The sequence below is a fragment of the Anopheles marshallii genome, chromosome 2 (genome assembly GCF_943734725.1).
Source record: "Anopheles marshallii chromosome 2, idAnoMarsDA_429_01, whole genome shotgun sequence".
Lineage (NCBI taxonomy): Eukaryota > Metazoa > Arthropoda > Insecta > Diptera > Culicidae > Anopheles > Anopheles marshallii.
Window position 1 is genome coordinate 84,623,563 of NC_071326.1, and position 20,764 is coordinate 84,644,326.

General features: G+C 44.0%; 6 protein-coding genes across 7 annotated transcripts; 4 read left to right on the plus strand and 2 right to left on the minus strand.

Moving 5' to 3' along the window:
- The first annotated feature begins 1,367 nt into the window (after positions 1-1,367).
- On the plus strand, positions 1,368-6,202 carry LOC128707724 (ADP-ribosylation factor-like protein 6). Its single transcript, XM_053802683.1, has 3 exons — positions 1,368-1,545; positions 5,716-5,862; positions 5,931-6,202. The coding sequence occupies exons 1-3, from the start codon at positions 1,368-1,370 to the stop codon at positions 6,200-6,202; spliced, it is 597 nt and encodes a 198-aa protein (XP_053658658.1).
- On the minus strand, positions 4,359-5,329 carry LOC128707722 (peroxiredoxin-6-like). Its single transcript, XM_053802681.1, has 5 exons — positions 5,247-5,329; positions 5,026-5,182; positions 4,726-4,943; positions 4,573-4,648; positions 4,359-4,490 (listed from the first exon to the last, which is right to left on the minus strand). Exons 1-5 carry the CDS (start codon positions 5,327-5,329, stop codon positions 4,359-4,361), a joined length of 666 nt encoding a protein of 221 aa, XP_053658656.1.
- A 431-nt stretch (positions 6,203-6,633) lies between the features above and the next one.
- LOC128708682 (small integral membrane protein 20-like) lies at positions 6,634-7,008 on the plus strand. The gene is made up of 3 exons (XM_053803662.1): positions 6,634-6,754; positions 6,825-6,881; positions 6,956-7,008. The coding sequence occupies exons 1-3, from the start codon at positions 6,634-6,636 to the stop codon at positions 7,006-7,008; spliced, it is 231 nt and encodes a 76-aa protein (XP_053659637.1).
- Positions 7,009-7,815: 807 nt separating this feature from the next.
- LOC128719014 (trifunctional enzyme subunit beta, mitochondrial) lies at positions 7,816-10,044 on the plus strand. The gene is made up of 5 exons (XM_053812633.1): positions 7,816-7,882; positions 8,493-8,658; positions 8,729-9,626; positions 9,692-9,865; positions 9,931-10,044. The coding sequence occupies exons 1-5, from the start codon at positions 7,816-7,818 to the stop codon at positions 10,042-10,044; spliced, it is 1,419 nt and encodes a 472-aa protein (XP_053668608.1).
- A 3,638-nt stretch (positions 10,045-13,682) lies between these two features.
- Positions 13,683-17,958, plus strand: LOC128709855 (cathepsin L-like). Of its 2 annotated transcripts, none has more exons than XM_053804879.1 (4): positions 13,683-13,777; positions 16,876-17,081; positions 17,148-17,275; positions 17,360-17,958. In XM_053804879.1, exons 1-4 carry the CDS (start codon positions 13,685-13,687, stop codon positions 17,956-17,958), a joined length of 1,026 nt encoding a protein of 341 aa, XP_053660854.1. In that variant the 5' UTR covers positions 13,683-13,684. The 2 variants fall into 2 exon arrangements, with proteins under 2 accessions (XP_053660854.1, XP_053660853.1); XM_053804878.1 differs by having other exon boundaries at positions 13,685-13,777; positions 16,876-17,073; positions 17,173-17,275.
- A 1,466-nt stretch (positions 17,959-19,424) lies between these two features.
- Positions 19,425-19,901, minus strand: LOC128707127 (uncharacterized). The gene is made up of 2 exons (XM_053802074.1): positions 19,782-19,901; positions 19,425-19,646 (listed from the first exon to the last, which is right to left on the minus strand). Exons 1-2 carry the CDS (start codon positions 19,884-19,886, stop codon positions 19,434-19,436), a joined length of 318 nt encoding a protein of 105 aa, XP_053658049.1. The 5' UTR covers positions 19,887-19,901; the 3' UTR covers positions 19,425-19,433.
- Positions 19,902-20,764: the final 863 nt, after the last annotated feature.

The following is a 20,764-nucleotide window of genomic DNA, read 5'->3' on the forward strand; positions in this document are numbered from 1 at the left end:
ATAATAACCTCACTGCTCTCAACTATCAGGGCCTACAATGAGCAAAGTCCGAGAATTTCTTCGACAAAATTACCAATATTTTTTTAATAATGAATTTATAAAATTTTGTGTAATATATTACGTAATTACCTCTGTTTCATGTGACGCGTGTGTTTAAGTTGGAACATCGGTAAAAAAAAGATGCACGCGTTACAAGGTCCCCCATTTCTAAATGAACCATGCTTTGTGATTGACACTAAGTATTTCATTTGAACCCCATCATCAATCAGTAAATAGCAAGAGAAAAAGAAAGGAATATTTAGTTGAGTGTCAGAAACAATTCAATCCTTTTTATTCTTCTACCGAAAACACACACCTACGATGTGCTGCCGATGCATTGTGATGCACCTTCGTCCACCCCGAAAAGCAATCCTCAACACCAAAAATCAATGTCATTACGATGTACACGCGCGCAACACAGTGCACACTAGCGTTGCTTTTCCGCCTGCAGGGGTGGTTCCACCCTAGCAACGGTTACCAAAACAATTCCACTATGAAGGAACGTATGCTTCGTTTTGCTGTGTAGATTTACTCACACCCACAAAACCCTTTAAACCACCCGCCCTCGATCACTACCCGGGCAGAAGGATACGAACAGGTTCGGTCCGCTGCCTGCACGTGAGGAACAGTTTTATTTTTTCCCTGTACAGTGTTAGATGTTTCTTTTCACGATATAATGTGTTCATTTCTGTATTCGGTTCACAACGCTGGTTTTTAGTTGCGATTTAGTAAACAGCACTATTGGGGCGGTCCATTCCCGTTTGTAGTAATAAATCTGCAATCAGTGCGCTGTGTTATGCAACGGTTCGGTAAAGCAGTGTCTAACCGGTGGTCCACTTGCTAACGCAGGTGTAACGATACGATTTCCCAATCGATGTGTACGACATGGAAATTGTGAGGCCAGTGAGGAGAACTGTTCACACCTATCGCTGTGTACAACCGTAAATCCGTGGTGCTAACGAAAGTATCCCGGATCAAGGCGAACGAAAAACAAAAAAACGCATGTTTTGACCTTTCCCCAGTGCATGCTAGGAGTACGCTCCACACAAACCGCAGAAAGTTACTTCTTCATCGTTGCCGCTGGGCAAAGCAGTGCAAAACACGCGAACTGGGAGCCATCCAACATTCGCGCTGTGCTGGAGAACGGTTATGTGTGATCAATATCTACCTCCCTTTATCCATGCTCCAACAAGAAGAAGGTTGCACGGGATTCTGGTGAAATCCTAACCGTCATCACGTCGAACCGTCCGAACAATAGTGCAGTCATCCGGTGCCTTGTGCACACTCGTACCCAGCGTCCAGAGTACCGGGAGTACCCAGATACCACCATGGGGCTATTCGACAAGCTGGCCAACATGCTGAAGATCAAAAAGGAACAGATCAATATACTGGTGGTCGGCTTAAACAACAGCGGCAAATCAACGATTGTGAACCACTTTAAGAACCCGAACGAACGGACCTCCATTGTGGTGCCGACGGTAGGATTTAGTGTGGAACGATTCGAAAGTAAGTACAACAATGTTGCGCTTAGTGCTAAATCATCTGGTGCTAGGTCTAGCAAGTACATCAATGTAGTAATTTAGTTCCTTACCCCCCATACTACCGAGAGGTGAAAGTTTATCTAATCACCAAGGACATATCGATTTTACTGAACCGATTTGGGCGTGTAACTGGAAGGAAAATTAAAGCAAGACACTTGTGTTGGTAGCGATTGTCTGATTTATATGTCCGGAATAAAGTTTTAAGCTTCAATTTCGGTGTTTTTTCATCATCTTGGATCTTGGTTTCTTGGAGATAAGTTTGGTGTCCATGTGTAATACTAATGTTATTGCCATTGACACTCTCAAATTGCATCGGAAATTGAAAAAAAACCCCACTGATCTGAGCGTCTCGTGATAAAAGTCTGGAGAAGATGGGGGAATAGTAACTTCCCTTCTTCCATCTCTCATTGATGCCATGTCAAGTCTATATCGCACTTTGAGCTCTTTTTCAAATACCGGCCTAGCTCATCAGGGGGCTATTTAATGCTCAAGGGTAGAAACTTTGGACAACAGCTTCTATAAGCTATCGTGTATGATGTGTTCCCGTACAACGTGAATGGTTCAGAAGGTCTATTTTGTAACGTTTATGTTGAGCCTGCAATTTCAAAGTCCAACAAATCTTGAGGATTGGCGAGACGCTCTTCTCTAAATGTACACTTTTCTACATCCTATCCCGTGCCGCTGTCGTCTACTTGGGTTAGACTTCATAGAATCCCAACATTCGATATTTTCGATCAGTTTTTATTGTAAGTCTCCTTTCCCATGATCTGGACGATCGTTCCGTTGTATGTTGAGCATGCAATTTCAAGTACTTACTTACTTCCCGGTCTCCTCTAAACCGTTCTCGCTCGAGCGTCGTTATCCCTGCCTTGACCTACCACGCCTCTTCTGTCGAGGACGACATAAAGGGACTTTACCGGCTTGGTCGCCCGGTGTAATTCTCATGATGTGGCGAGTGTATTCCGCTGTACAACAGTTAGTTCGTACAGCTTGTAAAGCTCGTCATTGGTTGCTCCTCAAATGTCCTTCCCCACATATGGGGCGAAAAATCTCTTTGAGCGTCTTCCTCCCGAACGCGGATAAGAGGGTTTGGACAAAGTCCATGTCTCAGAGTATGTAAGTTCTATAAAGTCCCAGCTCCGGTCGTCGACCACTGATTGGCAGCCAGCACCCTAGCGCTTATCCTGACCTCAATGTTATTGTCGGTGCTGACTTTTGACCTAAAATAAGTGAAATTTTGGACGACTTCGAAGGTGAGGTCTATATGTCATCCTTGCGTAAGTTAAGATTTGGTGGAGCCACCACCAACTTGGTTTTTTGCCTGGTTAATGTCCAGCCTGAGGTAATGTTGGTAGAAGTTGGTCCCTGAAAGTTTCCACCTCCGAGTCGCGGATGGCCCTCTCTAGCGCTAGGTTGAAGAGTAGACAAGCTAACCCATCTCCTTGGCACAAACCCTTGGTGGTAGCACTAGTCTGGTAAGTTTGACCGGGATTCCAAAAGCGTTGTAACGTTTTATCCAGACTATGCTGTCGTATGCGACCTTGAAGTCGATGAAGAGATGAAAGGAGTAAAGCTGCTGCTTCAAGATCTGTAGCATGGTGAAGATCTGATCAGTGGTTGATTTTAGAAGAACTAAGTACTAACAAATAAAATTATGATGTTACCATCATATGGTCTGCTAAGAAATTCAGCTCTGGGAGATCGGTTTGGAAATACTCGGAAGGAATTTTGGCTCCATAATTGTGAAGAATCCACTACAATCAAGATCTCTATAAGTTGTAAGATGTCCTCACTATCGTGTAACGAAACAGACGTACACTTCAGTGCGTGGATAATGCCATTCGAATGATGCCGGACAAAACCAGAAGGAGATCAGAGGATAGGTTCAAATTGCGGGACAGTTCAGTTGAGTGCACAAAAGTGATGCCCTGTATGTATGTTGCTATACAAGGCAGCATCCCTCTGGGAAGGAAAAATTTCTCAGCCTACTAGACAAATCTTCACGTATGGCCAATTTGATAAACAACATTTATTCAATAGCCCTCTGAATCGTTAAGATCACCATCGTTATTCATTCTTCAGTGTAAGACAATCTTCTTGTGGCCGGGTATCTAATTTGAATGACATTCACGACTGTTGATATTTTCCAAAACAACGGTACAACGCACGTGACGCGGAATGACTTCACCTATCAGGCGCAATGAAGCACACAAATTAAATTATCAATTGCAATCCGCCATTACCTTATCTAGAACATAAAGCAAACTCGGCGAGGGCTTGGCGCTGGTAAGCAGCATTTATGAATATTTATTACACCCAGCACACAACGAGGAAGCATCCCAACCAAGAACGAGCACGAGTGTCTTGAATGCGGCACAAATACACGCTTGCCTTGAAAGGCAGCGAGTGTTCCGCTCACGTGCGGCTGTGGTCAGTTGTTTGCGCAACGCAACGAAAGGATTGAATTGCAATTCGCGTCACAGTGGAATTCCGATGGCGGCAGTTGTGATATTTCGAAGAGCGGCAATCTGAACCACAATCCATCTTACTTACCTCCAAATGAAAGACTCAACAATGAATGTATAATACATTCTTCTCTCTCTCACACACACACAGACTCTTTCTCTTTCACTGCCGATAAGGAATATGATAGAAAAAACGACAGAACAAACAAAAGCACATTGCAAAAATCTATCATGTACCAGTTCGAAACACCGCATTTATTATGTCACGAATTGATTGTGAGTCCATTCAATGCGGGAGTACGAGTTCTGGAAGTTACTTGTAATCGGTCGTCGTACGCACGTAAACATTGCCGGAGGGCATCGAAACACGTTCGATTCCGTTGGGGAACAGTTTGTCCGCTTCCTCCTCACTGACACTGGGCAGTATCATGACCTTCGTGCCGGGCTGGTTAAAATGATAAATTTCAGCGGCAAATAATGCGATTAAAAACAACATCCGACCTCGGCTATCACCGCTGGCTACTTACCGTCCAGTTCGCTGGCGTGGCGATCACCTTCAACCGGTCGGTCAGCTGTAGCGAGTCGATGACGCGCAGAATTTCACTGCAAAACGTGAGATAATGGATTAAATCAATTCACTGCGATAATACAACAGTGTACACGAAGTGTTACACACGTACTCCACATTACGCCCCGTGGACGTTGGATAGTGCATCGTCAACCGGACCTTCTTGTCGGGGCTGATGATGAACAGCGCGCGCACCGTTTGTGCTAGCTCCACATTGTCCTTGTCCTTCTCGTCCAGCATACCGAACCGGACGGCCAAATCTCGGCTCGGATCGGCGATGATCGGATAGGGGAAGTTACCGATGATGTCCGGACAGTATGATTTAATATCCTGTTTGGAGTGTGTCAACAGCCCAACGGGAGGTTAGAGACAGGGAGGCTCAATCGTTTTCCACTTGTAAGGGGACACTCACATTAACCCAATCCACATGACACTTCAGATCATCGACCGAATGCGCCAGCACCTTCACGTTGCGCTTCTCAAAATGTTCCTGGTGTACCGCGATCCGGCCGAGTTCGGTTGTGCACACTGGCGTAAAATCGGCTGGATGTGAGAATAGTACGCACCAGCTAGAACATAAAACAGGATATTTTGTAGCACTTTTGCAACAAATCGGTTGCGCCACACACTTACGAGTCGCCGATCCATTCGTAGAAATCGATCGGTCCCTTGGTGGAGTCCGCATGGAAGTTGGGAATTGTGGCTCCGATGCGCATCTTGCTGGTGTAGTCTTTTTTCCTGTGTGCTCTCGACTCGGAATCTAAAGCTGTACTGAATGCTCTCTCGGTCGTAAAGCAATCTTTTACTCCATTGCGATTGAGTTTGTGTGTTCGGAAAGACAATCACACTATGACGGCGTAATTGACGGACGGAGGCGTGTGTGTAGGAAACAGATAAAGGCCTAGGCTATGGTCAAGGGTACTTTTCCTGTGCAACTTCAAGGCAGGATTCATATAAACATCCGGTACTCGAAACACGTCGCCTCAGAGTAGTACAGTAGCATTCGTGTATTTATCTCTTTCCGCAACGGATGAGACGTTGTTTTGTTGTATTTTCTACTAAAACGTTCTTCCTTTTTTTCTTGTGTGGGTACTGTAACAAGTTTGCCTTTTAATTCCAGATCAGGGGGTTTTCTTTACCGCGTTCGACATGTCCGGTGCAACGCGGTATCGCAGCCTGTGGGAACATCACTTCAAGTCCTGCCAAGGAATAGTGTTTGTAATCGATTCCAGTGATCGTATGCGTTTAGGTAAGGGAAAGCTCATTTCACCCGCCAGCGAAACTGGCTAATCATCAAGCCCATTTCTTATTCAACAGTGGTCGTAAAGGACGAGCTGGAAATTTTACTACAGCATCCGGACATTGCCAACCGGCGAGTGCCCATCCTTTTCTTTGCCAACAAAATGGACTGCACGGATGCGCTGTCGAGCGTGAAGATTGCGGCCGGTTTAGGGCTGGAGAAGATCAAAGACAAACCGTGGCACATTAGCTCGAGCAATGCGCTCACCGGGGAAGGTTTGCAGGATGGCGTCCAGTGGATGGTTCATCAGATCAGGGAGTGCGTTGCGAACAGCAAGGAACATCGGTAGGGAGAGCTCAATGGTTTTTTTGTTTTTAGTGTAACTAAAAATTGCTTACTTTCGTACTCAGCCTCGAAACAGCATCATTGTTTTATGTGATCTTATTCTGTTTTGTCCTAAATAAAGCTTAAGAATAAATACAAAAGTTATACCAATTGGAGGTTGAAACGCAAGATGTAACATGATTGAAATAACGTCATTTATGTCGACTATTTGAAACAGTTTTGTCGCCGAAATCGACATTCCGCTTCGTTACATGATTTTGATGACGAGCCCTGTAGTTACGTCAAGAGCACCAACAACTGTCAAAAACAGATGATTTGTGTGTGTTTTAGTTTTGCATAACATCGTACAATACCGGTACCGTGCAGCGAAATCAACCAATTTCAGTAACTTTGGAACGATTAGCGTGTTTTATCAGCAGCGTACCAGCTTCCGCAATGGCACCAATTGTTCTGAAAGGCAAAAACTACGCATTACTCATTGGTGGAATCGTGGGATTCATTGCACTGGCATGCTATCCAATCATCGTACATCCGATGTTATATCCTGAAGAATACAGTAAACAAATACGGCTGACATAGTTAGATCAAATCATGTTTGATTGCTAATTACATTTTATCCGTTTTAGAAAAAGCACAACAAATCAACCGGGCAGGCCTCAAACAAGAAGAAATCCAACCAGGAAGTATGAGAATATCAGACCATCGCCTGAAAGGATGGCTTTGTAATAGCATCGGTTGTTTAACTTTTTTCTTGCAGATATGCGGGTTTGGAGTGATCCCTTCAAGCCGAGAGAAGATATTAAGCGATAAGCAGAGCTCTAAAGCACGGAAAGAGTTGTGTTACGTTTATGTGAATTTGGTATAAGTAGTAACGTTCTTGCGGCATCGTCGACTCTAGAGTTGTATTAACATGTAAAGAATAATATGACTTAAATGTACGGTATGTTGTTGAAGTGATTATTCTCCGAAGTGTTCTGTTTCTTTTGGATGGATAAGAACGTGTGAGTAAAATTAACATATTATGAATGATTCTCAGTGAGATCATACGGATGGTGCGACCAGCTGTGTGGTAAAACCATTAACTTATTTCCGGAGAAAATCTCCGTCAAATTCTCGTAATAGTTGGAACAATGTTTTTTATGCATTAGAAGAAAAGGATGGGTTACTTAAGAATTACATCGGAAAAAATTAGGCCGTATCTAGTGGTCATACATTCATGGAAGTGTGGACGGGAAATCAAATTCAAATATTAAAAGATTTACACCCAACACTGATACAGAGTTGTTTGGTCATATATATGCAGCAAAGGAAAGAGAATTGCTGAAGCAGAATCATCCGAAGTCCTTGATTTCATTTCATTTCGCGGGATTTCATTTGAAAACTTTCAAAAGCTCCGAGTTTGCCTACTGGGTTTGGCCGCTGTCAAGTAAGTTATGTTTCATCCGAATATCCGGGCTCTGCTTGAACAAAACACGAATAATCCGAAGAGTTATCCCCTACTTTTATTATTCGGGTTGTCGCTTCAGCAGGAACAGACTGTGTCGCTCGTTGCTTTGATATCGTGTGTTCGCGTGTTAATTAGTTGAAATATTTTACATTTTTGTTAAACGCAATACCATGGCTTACAATCTAGTGAACATCGCCAAATCTACCTCATCCTTGACGGGAAATCTTGCCAAAACCGGTAAGTGCAGCCATTGTTGATGATCAACCGACCGCATCCCCAGTTGGACTTTGAGTTCGGCCATTGAAATGAGTATTTCCTAAAGAATAAGCTACATTATTCATTAACATTAAGTGGCCCCGAGTTGTTTCGCGTAACATATTGCAATGATCATCCTGAAGAATGGTGGAGAGCAAACTGGATGGCTGCCTTTTGATCCCGAACAAAGTAGAAAGTTCAAAGTCCAACGCATCAATACCGATGGGCACTCACACCATCGTGCTTGGCACGTCATCGCAGCAGCGAGTTTTGTTTTGAAATCATCCCGTGGCCGAACCGCGGTGTTACATGATGAGTTCGCTTTATCAGCAACCCGGACATCGGTCAATCCTGTCGGCAGTATTTTGTTTCCCTTTGTTTATCTCCTTACCATAATCGCACCGCTTCATCAGAGGGGTTTTTTTTACAGAACACCAACGTGATCAAAGATTTAGCTTACCTATATGTTCGCTGATTCTTATCGCACCCACACCCTGCAGCGCAAAATTTGCAAAACTGATAAATGTTTCGTGTTTGCTAACAGCCAAAACGTGCATTCTCTAAACATCTTGTCTTCGGTTTGTTTTTCTAGCCCTGCGCAGCATCAGCACCACGAACACCGTGTACGAACCGCGCCGGTTGCCGGATAAAACGGGCAAAAATGTGGTTCTGGTCGATGGTGTCCGCACGCCTTTCCTTACATCCGGATCGGACTACTCGAAACTGATGCCTCACGAACTGGCTCGCCATTCGCTCCTGTAAGAAAGCTTCGTGACCATCCCAATCCTTCCTGTGGTCGATTAAGCACGGTGTATTTTCCATTTTTAGGAGCCTGCTCCGTAAAACTAAGGTAGACAAAGAAGTGATCGACTACATCGTGTACGGTACGGTAATCCAGGAGGTGAAAACATCCAACATTGCACGTGAAGCGGCACTCAGTGCTGGGTTCAGCAACAAAACCCCGGCACACACCGTAACGATGGCGTGCATCAGCTCCAACCAAGCGATCACGACCGGCATGGGACTGATTGCGACCGGTACGTACGATGCCATCGTAGCCGGCGGAGTCGAATTCATGTCCGACGTCCCAATTCGCCACAGTCGCAAGATGCGCTCGTTGATGCTGCGTGCCAACAAAGCAAAAACGATGGGCCAACGACTGCAACTGCTGTCCACCATTCGTCCGGACTTTTTCGCTCCGGAACTACCAGCCGTGGCAGAGTTTTCATCGGGTGAAACGATGGGCCATTCGGCGGATCGGTTGGCGGCGGCATTCAATGCTTCTCGCCAGGAGCAGGACGATTATGCGCTGCGTTCGCACACCCTTGCCAAGGAAGCGCAGGATAAGGGCTACTTCACCGATTTGGTACCGTTTAAGGTGTCGGGCGTGGACAAAACGATCGAGAAAGACAATGGTATTCGTGTGTCGACGAAGGAATCATTGGCCAAGTTGAAGCCGGCCTTCGTGAAGCCTTACGGCACGGTGACGGCTGCCAACGCATCCTTCCTTACCGACGGTGCGTCGGCCTGCCTGGTAATGACGGAGGAGAAAGCAAAAGCGCTCGGTTTACGCCCGAAAGCGTACCTTCGGGACTTTTTGTACGTGTCGCAAGATCCGATCGATCAACTGTTGCTTGGTCCGGCATACGGTATACCGAAACTGCTGAAGAAAGCTGGCCTCACCCTAAAAGACATTGATACGTGGGAAATTCATGAAGCTTTTGCTGTACGTTAATCATATGCTGCATAATTCTGTATCACATTCATTTATTTGTTTACTGTTTTCTTCAGGGACAAATCATCGCCAATCTGAAAGCACTCGATTCCGATTATTTCTGCAAGAACTATCTGGGACTGAACGAAAAGTTCGGTTCACCCGACATGTCCAAGTGGAACAACTGGGGAGGATCACTCTCGATCGGTCATCCATTCGCGGCCACCGGTGTTCGTTTGTGCATGCATACGGTAAGATCGTAAACCATTCCACTTGAATAAAAAAAACGTAATATCGATATTCTTACGCTTCTCAGGCAAACCGTCTGGTGCGCGAGAATGGTCAACTCGGCCTTATTGCGGCTTGTGCTGCCGGTGGACAGGGTGTTGCCATGCTGCTCGAGCGACACCCGGACGCTAATGCCGAGTAAAGGAAAAAGATACATTTGTCCCCAAAACATACAAATGGTCCCTTCTTTTCCCACAATCGTCAGCATCTCCGCTACCCTTTCAGCGTATAGTTACAACAGGAGATATTCAAAGCCGACGCTCGAGAGACTGAGCGATAACCCCGTATCCGTTATTATATTTTTTGTTGAGCTCTGTTTTGTGCAACCTTTGTTTTCCCCCTAGATTAAGACGATCCTAGATCCTAAGATTTAAACGCTAGAGAAAGGAATGACGCTTTCTTTTTCGTACGTACTAAGATTTAATTATTACGCCACTTTTATTACTCGAACCGATGGGCGTCAACAAGTGAATCGAGATGGTGCCGCAATCTTTCTCATGTCGCTCGGCCGCACTGGTTCCCATATGGGGTCCAAATGGAAAATTTAGTGCAAGTGTTCGAGGCGTGGCAGGGAGTGGGTTGCAAACGTTCATCAAGCTTTTTGCGTTTAAGTGTGTACGACATTTAGTTAAATTACATCCAATACTAAATAGGTGCACCGGGCTAGGGGAAGCATATTATGCGTCTTTTTTCTTCCTGCTTAAAACGTGCGCGTTTGTTTCTGTAAGCTTTAATGTATAGAACAATCATTCATTATTATGTATAGTAAAGGTCCAAATACACGAATTTTTGATACACGATAACTAGCACATGACTCGAGTAATTTATTAACTGTATTATCTAAAGATGACTTGATAAGAGTGATAGAACACTACGAATTCCGAAAAGTATTCCCTACTGCTATAATGTTGTTTGGTATTAAAGTAGTTATTTAGTTCAATGAACTTTTATGATAAGTTGTAATACAGTAACGAGTGGATCTTAACAATGCAGTCAAGTCGTTCTATGTAAAATACAGTAAAAGCCAATAGATCTTGATGATCGGCAATGGATGAGCTAACTGTTTGGTACCGCTTTTTGTACAGCGGTACAAGCTTTCATCTGTACACAGGGGTTGTTGGAAAGTTTGAGATTAAAAATCGTAGCGTAGCGCGCATTCGTCTTTACTTTATTGATGTGGAATAGTCAATGTATTGAAAAAATGGTAACAATTTTGGGAACTCCCCAGAGAAGATGTGTATAATGCACTACAAGGGCGATAGACTGGACTTCCGAGTTATCATAGTCCGTTTAAATCCGTATAGTATAAATGCCGGCTTCAAGATCTTGTGACGAATTCACTACTACCGACCTACGCTCTTGCCTCACATTTCGGCATCAGAAATTATCAATCTGTGTATGTTGGGGGAAAATCCATAACGGACCACATCTGCACTCTGCGGCATATCATACAGAAATGCCAGGAGCATCAGATCCCCAAGCATCACTTCAATGTGGTCTATGATATCAATAATTGGACCTGGCGATTTTTAAAAGCCACAATTGATGGATACCGGAGATTGTAGCAAAGGGACGTCTTCTGCAATTCAAGGTGCCGAGAGCACAATTCGAAGAGGTCGAAACTTCTCGAGGAAAACAGTTTTGAAGCTCTGCTACCTTGGTAAGATTGGAACTTCGGCTAACAGGCTAAATCTGTAGGGGAATAACGTATACGTGTGCTCTACAACCTCCTGCGCACAGAATTCCTCAGATCCAGAAGACTTCAAATGCAGACAAAGACACGAAATGCAGCATACATTGTACTGCAGTGGACCTTACCCTGTCGAAGATTGGATTGAATTGGAGACTGGAGGAGAGCAACCCTGTTTCTCAGTGTTTCCCGAAAAATGTTTGGTGACCTTGCCATACCATCACGACGTGCTCAGCTATCGGTGAACCTAGACGAAGAAGTGTACAAAACGCCCTCAGAATAACTCTTCGAACCTCACAGTAACGCAAATGTTGTCTGTCAACAGATAAGTAGAAATGTGCTGGGAATTCCAGAAAAGTATGGTGATTCACTTAAAATTATTTTTTTTACTTTCAGTGTCTATTAACCGGGAAGTGCATCCAGACAACCCTTCCGCTGACAACAGGATATGCGTGCCAAACATTTCCATTCCATGGCAGTAATGATAGCGGCTTGTCTAGCGGCTCGAAAAAGTAGAACGGCTGATTGGTGATGACGAAAACGAAACATCGCAAATGACGCTCCGGCACCATGAGTTCATCAGCATCAATACGGGGGCTGCCTGATAAGATGTCCTTTCGCTCAATGATGCCACACTTACGCAGACGGGCCATTTCTTCACGCCGACACCAGGCAAAATGGTCGAGGCGTGAACTTTTACCTACTGTCTATGGCCGTGCCGCCCGCCAACCATTCGCCCTGGATACACTAGGAGGCCACCGATTGCATTAACCGGCCCATGAGTGACAGCGTAGTAAACAGGGTCGTGACCGGTTCCGGAGAATCTGGAGCAGTTTCCGCCGGTTCGGTACGAACGGAAGAGCAAAGATCTTTTTGCGCGGTTGCAATTCGTAATTGGCGCAGGACGCGCTGGTACTACTGTTTACAATGTACTACGATGCGCATGACTAGCACACCATGTAGCAACATAATTCGATAATATTTTGAGGTGGGCAACGCTCGGTAGAACACACGGCCAGACGCCGATTCTTTTGCGTTTATCTGCGTGTTTGCTACAAACACGTGAAACAAGGAAACAAACATATTTTGCGATTGAATGCCCATTATCATTTGCAGTGAAATCGGTCTTTTTGTGTTCTTGGTTCATTCATCCCGATCAGCTGTTTAAATATGACATTTTTCGCGCAATAATCACCCCGCATCTGGTCGGGGACGGGCTGCAATGATTCATTGTTTTTTTTTCACCAGTAATTTTATGGGTCATAAATGCACACAGAGACTTGTTTTTTTTTATGAGAAAGGATGCTTATCTTTAAAACACAGAATCTTTGTTTGATGCGTTAAACCCTCTTTTCGTTGTTGAAATCTGTTTTAAAAGTTACCAACACGACTGATTTCAACGTTTTTTGAACCCATTTCCGTTGCGCCATGAGCAAAACGTTTCGCAGAAATAGAACGAACGGTCTAAACACATTCAAACGTGACGCACTCGTTGCAGGGGTTTTCAACACATTGTGTACATCGCCTACAGACCAGCCTACATAAAAATGAGAAACATTATGATACTCCGAAGCGTCCAGCCCTGCAACGCGGTCGCACATACGCACTCACACCAACGCATTCTTCGAACCAACCGAACCCATACAAAATCGTAAACAAAAGAAACGGCTAGCACTTAAATAGGAGGATTCTTCGAGGAAAAACGCTCAATCTGCTTTCGTTTCCCATTGCAGAAAGTTGTGCGTAATTAGTGTTGTTGTGTTGTTCGTCTCCGCTTAGACTGCCTATTTTTCATATAGAAAAGCTGTGTAGTGTGCCATTATTATTTTAACCAAGCGACTAAACGAACGAAGAAACCCATCATTTGCTGAAGTGAAAAAGGGCTGTGATTTATCGTGTGTGATTGCGACGTCATTTTGTGCTCTGCCATTTGCAATAGAGGTTCGTATGAGAATGGCTTTATTTCGCCTGATTTTAGGTGATAAGCGAAACACGGTGTGTGCGATACGGAATCTAGTTATTGACTGCGTTTTTTTGTAACTTTCCTAATAGATCTCCGGCTAGTTGGAGGTTAAAAAACAAGCTCTCAGCCATGAAATTCCTAATACTCATCCTCGGCTTTGTTGCGGCCGCTAATGCGATCTCCATCTTTGATCTCGTGAAGGAAGAATGGACTGCTTTCAAGGTAAGTTCTCGTAGCATGGGATTTTTTTTCAGCTTTGACCAATAGTCTACAGTGTGATCGGAAAAAGTTGGCCACAACAACAAACCTGCAGCATATTGAATTTCCCGGTAGACAAAAGTAACACAAAATCTCGTCACGCTTGTTTGAGCAACTTCGCGAGGTAGGGGCATCATGGTGTGATCCGGAAACTGAAACTGTTGCTTGGGAGGCATACATACATTTACCCTGGAACGAATGACGCCATCAAGTGCGCCATACGGGAAGAGAACAGAAGCGGCAGGAAGGCGTAACGTTTTTTAACCCTAACTCAAACCTGCGTTCAATCAGTGTTACGCGATGAACAACTGGTGAAAAATACGCCGCGCAATTTCATTATCACGATGGCCAGCTGGTGTGAACAGTACGGAACTGTTTTTCTGGGTCATCAGAAAAGGGAAAGAAGACTCCGCAATCGATGCGGAGTTCGGCAAGTTTACAAAATGGCCCGTGCGGAACTCGAGGACACCGTACCAAAAAGAGATTTCTTACTTGGCCAAATTTCGGTCCTCTGAACTGTGCCTTTCTGCTTATCGCAACACACAAAGAGAACGAACGACACACAGCGGCAGAGAGCGAACAAAAAAGGGGCTGCTACGATTTGGGATCGAAAGCGTACGAAAACACATCCCCCGAGTGATTAAAAGAGTGTTAAAGGAGGACGCAAACAGAGCATCAAATACGCATTTCAATGCCATAGCAACTGCACGGGTGTGTGTGTGTGCGTACGAGTTTCTGTCAGCATCGCTCAGCTGGCATTTGGTGTTATTTCACCGTGTGTTTTTATGCGAATCTTCGTCAACAACCCCCGAATACATACGTACACCTGGCAAAGCAACATACCACTTCAATATGTTGTGTGATGTTTTGCTTAAAGCTGCGGTGACTGGGATTTCGTTTTTCTGCTTTGTGTCGATCAGTTCACACATTTTCATGTTTGGGTATTTCGATGAAGGTGATCGTTTACACAGGAGGTATAGGCATTGCAGACCAACAACCTCATATTTGTACTACATCATAAAAAGTATAGTAAAGGGTGAAGTGAGGGGGGGGGGGGGGGGGGTTGTTTTGTTATCAACAATCTATTTTGCTTCATTACGAGAGAGAAAGAGCGTAACGGAAATGAGATTAGACAGAGTTTAATAGCTAGAAATAATGGTAATGATGTACTACAACGCTGTATTACGCAATCGATCGCATCACGACAATTTTTATATACAAACAAATAATACCTATCCAACCATCAAAAGTACGATAAAATGGACGTAATTAACGATTCGAAGTGAGGTTTCAAACACAAAACAGCTAGAATTAATCTCGGTGCACAAATACATTCACTCAATTGAGGCGTATGCGGGTTTTTCGTGTTAAACAGTTTGGCAAACTTCTTGACACTGGTCCCGGATGATTGACCCCTAGCATAATCGCTTATGCTGCTGGCATTGAATATCAATCGTTCGACCCTGAAACGAGTATGGCATACGTAAAGATTATTATACGGTTCAAGCCGTACTGATATACTACCCTCACGCCGTTTCCATTCATTTATGCTGGTCTTTTGGTTCGGTTCTCCTTGCAACCAGTTTTGTCATTGCGCGTGTACCCTTGCAATAGCAACAGCTCGTGACCATAATCTCTTTGTTGTCCGGCCAAACTACTGTCCGCGAGTCGCCGTTGGCGATAAGAGGAAAAGGGTGTATGTCATGTGTAACGCAACAACTTGCTGATACTTGCACCCTTTCGGACAGTGCCTTCGAGTGATGCAACACCGGGGCGTCAAAGAGAATAAGTTTATTCCTTCTGATTGAAACTTGCCGGGGAAATTGCGTTTAGACATTAAATTTTCATTATCAATTCCTTTAGCAGCATAGTTTAGTAAAAAAAACCGGCGCAAATGTATGTTATTCCATTCATAGACGATCGTCTGATAACCTCTGGGCAACACTCCGGGCGTCTCTTTGTCAAGTTCGCAATGGTCATTTCATTGAGCGAGAGGTGATTGATGAAATGCGTCTTAAATTGGAACGCGCTCAACTGACAACTACTTGTTTTGCAATGATGTTGCGTATTTTTCGTTCTTTAGTTGCTTTGTTCTATTGATCATTCAGGCGGGGACATGTGAGTCACAATCGTCAAATGTGGTTGTTTTTACTGCCAAGTCTTACACGGGGGAACTGTTGTTTGTGGTTCCCAAGCGACTAGCGACGAAAAGGGTTCGTCTGAAAGGCACAAGTGGGGAGTAATCATACGACGCGATGCTTCACATTCAACTTGATTAGTGTCCCGGCTGCACGTGTACCCCATGTCCAACTGTCCAAGTTATGTGTTCGAACAGCGCAGTAGGCGAAAACGAATCTTATCAAAACACGTGCAAAATCGCTCGTTATGCTAACAGAGAACGATGAATATTGGACAATGTATTTTTATGTTTGCATATTAAAAATTTGCTAATACCATACATGCATTCTCACCGAATGGCCAGAACATGCATTATTGAAATATGTGTAATATTCCAATAATCTCTCTTAATTGTTTTTTTAGAGTAAATAATTAATTTAAACATATGTGATCAGTTTCAACAACAAAATTCCTCAAAAACTATTTATTCTTAATAATTCAATTCTTCTTACCGCCATTTGAAGATTTAAATTTTAGTTTTTATGGAAAAAATCAATCTCAAATTGTTTATTTTCTGCTCATTCTACTACGTATACTTGTATATATACTACTACTTGTATACATTTTGTTGGATAAATAAATATACAAAGTTGTTCTAACGTCCTTTCTCATGATTTTTGTTGAATCATCGTCTTTTTCTGCAAAACGTTTTGTTCTATTCGAGTTGTTTAAATGGAGTTCTAACTGAGTGTGTGTGTGTGTCACTGTAAAAAAACCTTTCTGTACGCACTTTGTCGCATTGCTACAACTTCCTTATTGCTTAATGCTGACTCAGCCGCCTGTATCCGACCAGTTTGTTTGATTTTTCAATAACATAAATCGACTTCCAGCGAATTTCATTGTTTATGCTTCAATTGTATGTTGTTTACTTCTTGCTTTTGCAGTTGCAACATCGTAAGAAGTACGAAAGCGAGACGGAGGAACGCATCCGGATGAAGATCTACGTACAGAATAAGCACAAAATTGCCAAGCACAATCAGCGCTACGATCTTGGCCAGGAGAAGTACCGTCTGCGTGTGAACAAGTACGCCGATCTGCTGCACGAGGAGTTTGTCCACACGCTGAACGGTTTTAACCGCTCTGCCGCCGGGTAAGTCGATATTCAAGTCATCCGGTATTGGCGGAGGGAATTACATTATTTTCTTTGTTAATGTAGCCATCTGCTGCGTGGTGATCTGAAGCCCATCGAGGATCCTGTGTCCTGGATTGAACCAGCCAACGTTGAAGTACCGAAGACTATCGATTGGCGTAAGAAAGGTGCCGTCACTGCGGTAAAGGATCAAGGTACGTGGTAGAGCTTTTGGAAGTTTGAATATTTGCGTTTTAATTCCTAACAACCCCTTTCTGCTTGGAACTTTCGCACGGTAGGACACTGTGGCTCGTGCTGGTCTTTCTCGGCGACCGGTGCGCTGGAGGGACAGCATTTCCGCAAAACCGGCAAGCTGGTGTCGCTGTCCGAGCAGAACCTCGTCGACTGTTCGCAGAAGTACGGTAACAATGGTTGCAACGGTGGCATGATGGACTTTGCCTTCCAGTACGTCAAGGACAACAAGGGTATCGATACGGAGAAGGCGTACCCGTACGAGGCGATCGACGACGAGTGCCATTACAACCCGAAAGCCGTCGGTGCCACGGACAAGGGCTTCGTCGACATTCCCCAGGGCGATGAGAAGGCACTGATGAAGGCGATCGCCACCGTGGGCCCGGTTTCGGTCGCCATCGATGCGTCGCACGAATCGTTCCAGTTCTACTCGGAGGGTGTGTACTACGAGCCGCAGTGCGACTCGGAACAGCTCGATCACGGTGTGCTGGCGGTCGGTTATGGTACGTCAGAGGAGGGTGAAGATTACTGGTTGGTGAAGAACTCGTGGGGCATCACCTGGGGCGACCAGGGATACGTTAAGATGGCGCGTAACCGAGACAATCACTGCGGTATTGCTACCACCGCTAGCTACCCGTTGGTGTAAAAGGAGTTTTGGGAGCGAGAAAACGAGATAGCTAAAGAAGTATGCGGCATTTTTATGTTGTGTGATATATACAATTTAATTGCGGCCAGAGAGGATAGATACTTTTCGCGTCGCGTCGAACTAAAGGAGATACCCATATTCTCCTGACACACGCACCGAGTAGACAAACACGGGCATTCGATAAGCGAATGAGATCCCAGCATCATCGTCGTGTCTCCCCCCCATTAGAAAGAGACTTTCATCCATCACATCCGGTGTGTGTTCTTTGTTGAAAGAGGGGTTGATGTTCGTAATTTTAATAAGAGATTAACTTTAAGTTTACAAAGAGGAGAATAAATGGAAAGCGTAGATTATACGGTAGCTCTTTTTTGTTGTAGTTGAAATGCTTGTTTTTATCGTCCTACACCGAATTGAATGATGTGCAGCAGATTTACTGTTCTGTAATGGGAAGTAGTTTAATGTCTCGGAGTCTGTAAGGCAGTAGATCAGACATCAAGGCCTTTCTAACGAACGTATCAACGCCATCACTCCGCCACGTCTCCTCTGTCAAAGCGGGCGACCTTTAATGGCTTTACGGTGTGGTGGCATTCTCATGACCAGCCCATCAGAACCTAATTTAATTATAATTCGCTGATAGTGAGTTCATTGTACAGCTCGTTGAGCTCCTTATTGTAGCGGTTGCCACATTGCCCTTGCACACATACGGGTCCAAAAATCCTTCTGAGCATCTTCCGCTCGGAAGCACCCAAGAGAATTTCATCAGTTTTAGGCATGTCCATGTCTCAGAGGCTTATATGAGAACCAGAACATTGTTTGGGTTAGTGGTGACAAATTCGAGGTGGTACGGTTGATCGGACTCGGTCCAAAAATATGGGATCGAAGGCTCCAAGATCACTTTCGGCATGGTAAATAGTTAATAGAAGATGAAGCCGGAACAGTTGTTTTGACATGATCTAAATCGGAACCTGCTTCCCACTAACAGCCCAAGTGTTTTAGGAAGAACAACAATTGATATTTTGCTTAACCACATGTTAACCATATGTGACTTTATGCGATCTAAGTTTTAAATTATTCACTCTTCTGCATGAGTTCTTGGTTTAAAAAAAAGAGAATTATTTCATAACATAATTTGTTGCTAGCTTCTTAGTTATAGAACGTTAGTGAAAAAGGAACTTTGTTAGTTTTTCTTCATTCATCTTTCAGAATACCTCATCTAAAAACAGACGTTGAAATTGGGAACATTGGGTTAATAAGCCACTATGAATTGTGGCAATATAAAGGTCTTAAATGACTCGATAGCAGGAGCAGTACTATATTGATTTGAAAACGGATATTATCTGTACGCCATAAAACCGTTTCGGGTGTAGGATGCAAATCTTGCCAAACTGCACCAACCTTCAATGTACCTGTTATTCACAATTTATTCCACATTTGCTACACCACCGTTACGCATAAATGTTGCACAGCTTCCAGCTTTAGATGAACTTGAAGCGACGGTCAGCGTAGGACACCTGCCCGGTACGGTACTTATGTTCCCGCTGGTTGCGCTCATACTGCATCATCTTAGCGTACACGATGATCGGTATGACGACGGTAAACAATCCTATCTTGAACGAGCGTCCGGTCGGCTTGAAGTGCTCGTAGTGGTTAACGCGCATCGCCTGGAACCGGGCTAGGCCAGTATCGAACTGAAAACAGAACAGAAAGCCGTCAGTTGTTGTTTACCAGGTCAGCTGTGTTCCTGTTTTCGGAACGCATCCCGTGGATGATCAGTTGATGACATAACCAAACGCACCAAAAGGAAATTGTCGATGGACACTTACCACACCGACGCTTTCCCCACGCAGATGGTTATGCGGGTTGGTCATCGTGCGCCAGTACTCGTTGCGTAGCGCCGCACGCCGAGCGGCCATTTCCTGTTGGCTCATCGTGTTTGCAAAAGGAACAAGTTCGCGCACTGGCTCACCGTCGGAAGAGCGATTCTTCTGCAGTATTTGTTGTTTTTTCACAGAGCTGTCAAATTACTTCCCAACAATGGTGCGGGACCGCAGCAGGCTGGACCACGAAACCCGGTTTCTTCGTTGAGTCGATCAATGTCGACTTGAGTTGTACGTACTCATGCTTTGGGTTGAGAATTACGATGGAAAAAAATCCTGTTTGCTAAGTAAATTATTTATATTGTTTTCTATTTACTGTGCTGTTGAAGAATCCGAAATATTTCTGTTTGTAGTATTTTAACGAAAGTGGGTTCTTGTCTCCGATATCGATGAAACACTACAGTCGACATTGGATCTAAAGACGTTAACGACATTCGTTGAACCGCGGATAATCACATATCAATGTTTTTAAATAGTAATAGAAAACCGACCACGTGTACGGCATAATCTACGTTCACAATAGTGATTTTGTCGTAGAAAACAACCAGCAACATCAATTGACGTTTTGAAACTAGAAAAGACAATTCACAAATTTAAGTAGGAATTTACAACAGAAAACATTACACATCACACAAACCACGTAGTCACATACTAGTGTGTAGTTTTATTTTCTTTTTCCATAAACGCTTACATTGTATATATGTTTACGAATCCTTAACACTAGACTGGATAAACATCCGGGAAAAGGGAACAAGGTAATTACCGTTCTATAAGAATTGTGTATCCTTTTCGTTTGTCTGTTTGTTGTCGTTAATTACTGCCTGTGTTCAGTTCAGTTCTTTGCCTTTAACATTACAAGACAGTCCTGGTTCGGAAGTATAGTCAATACAATACTTGCTTCAAGGCCGAAACAAAAAAAAATGTGAAAA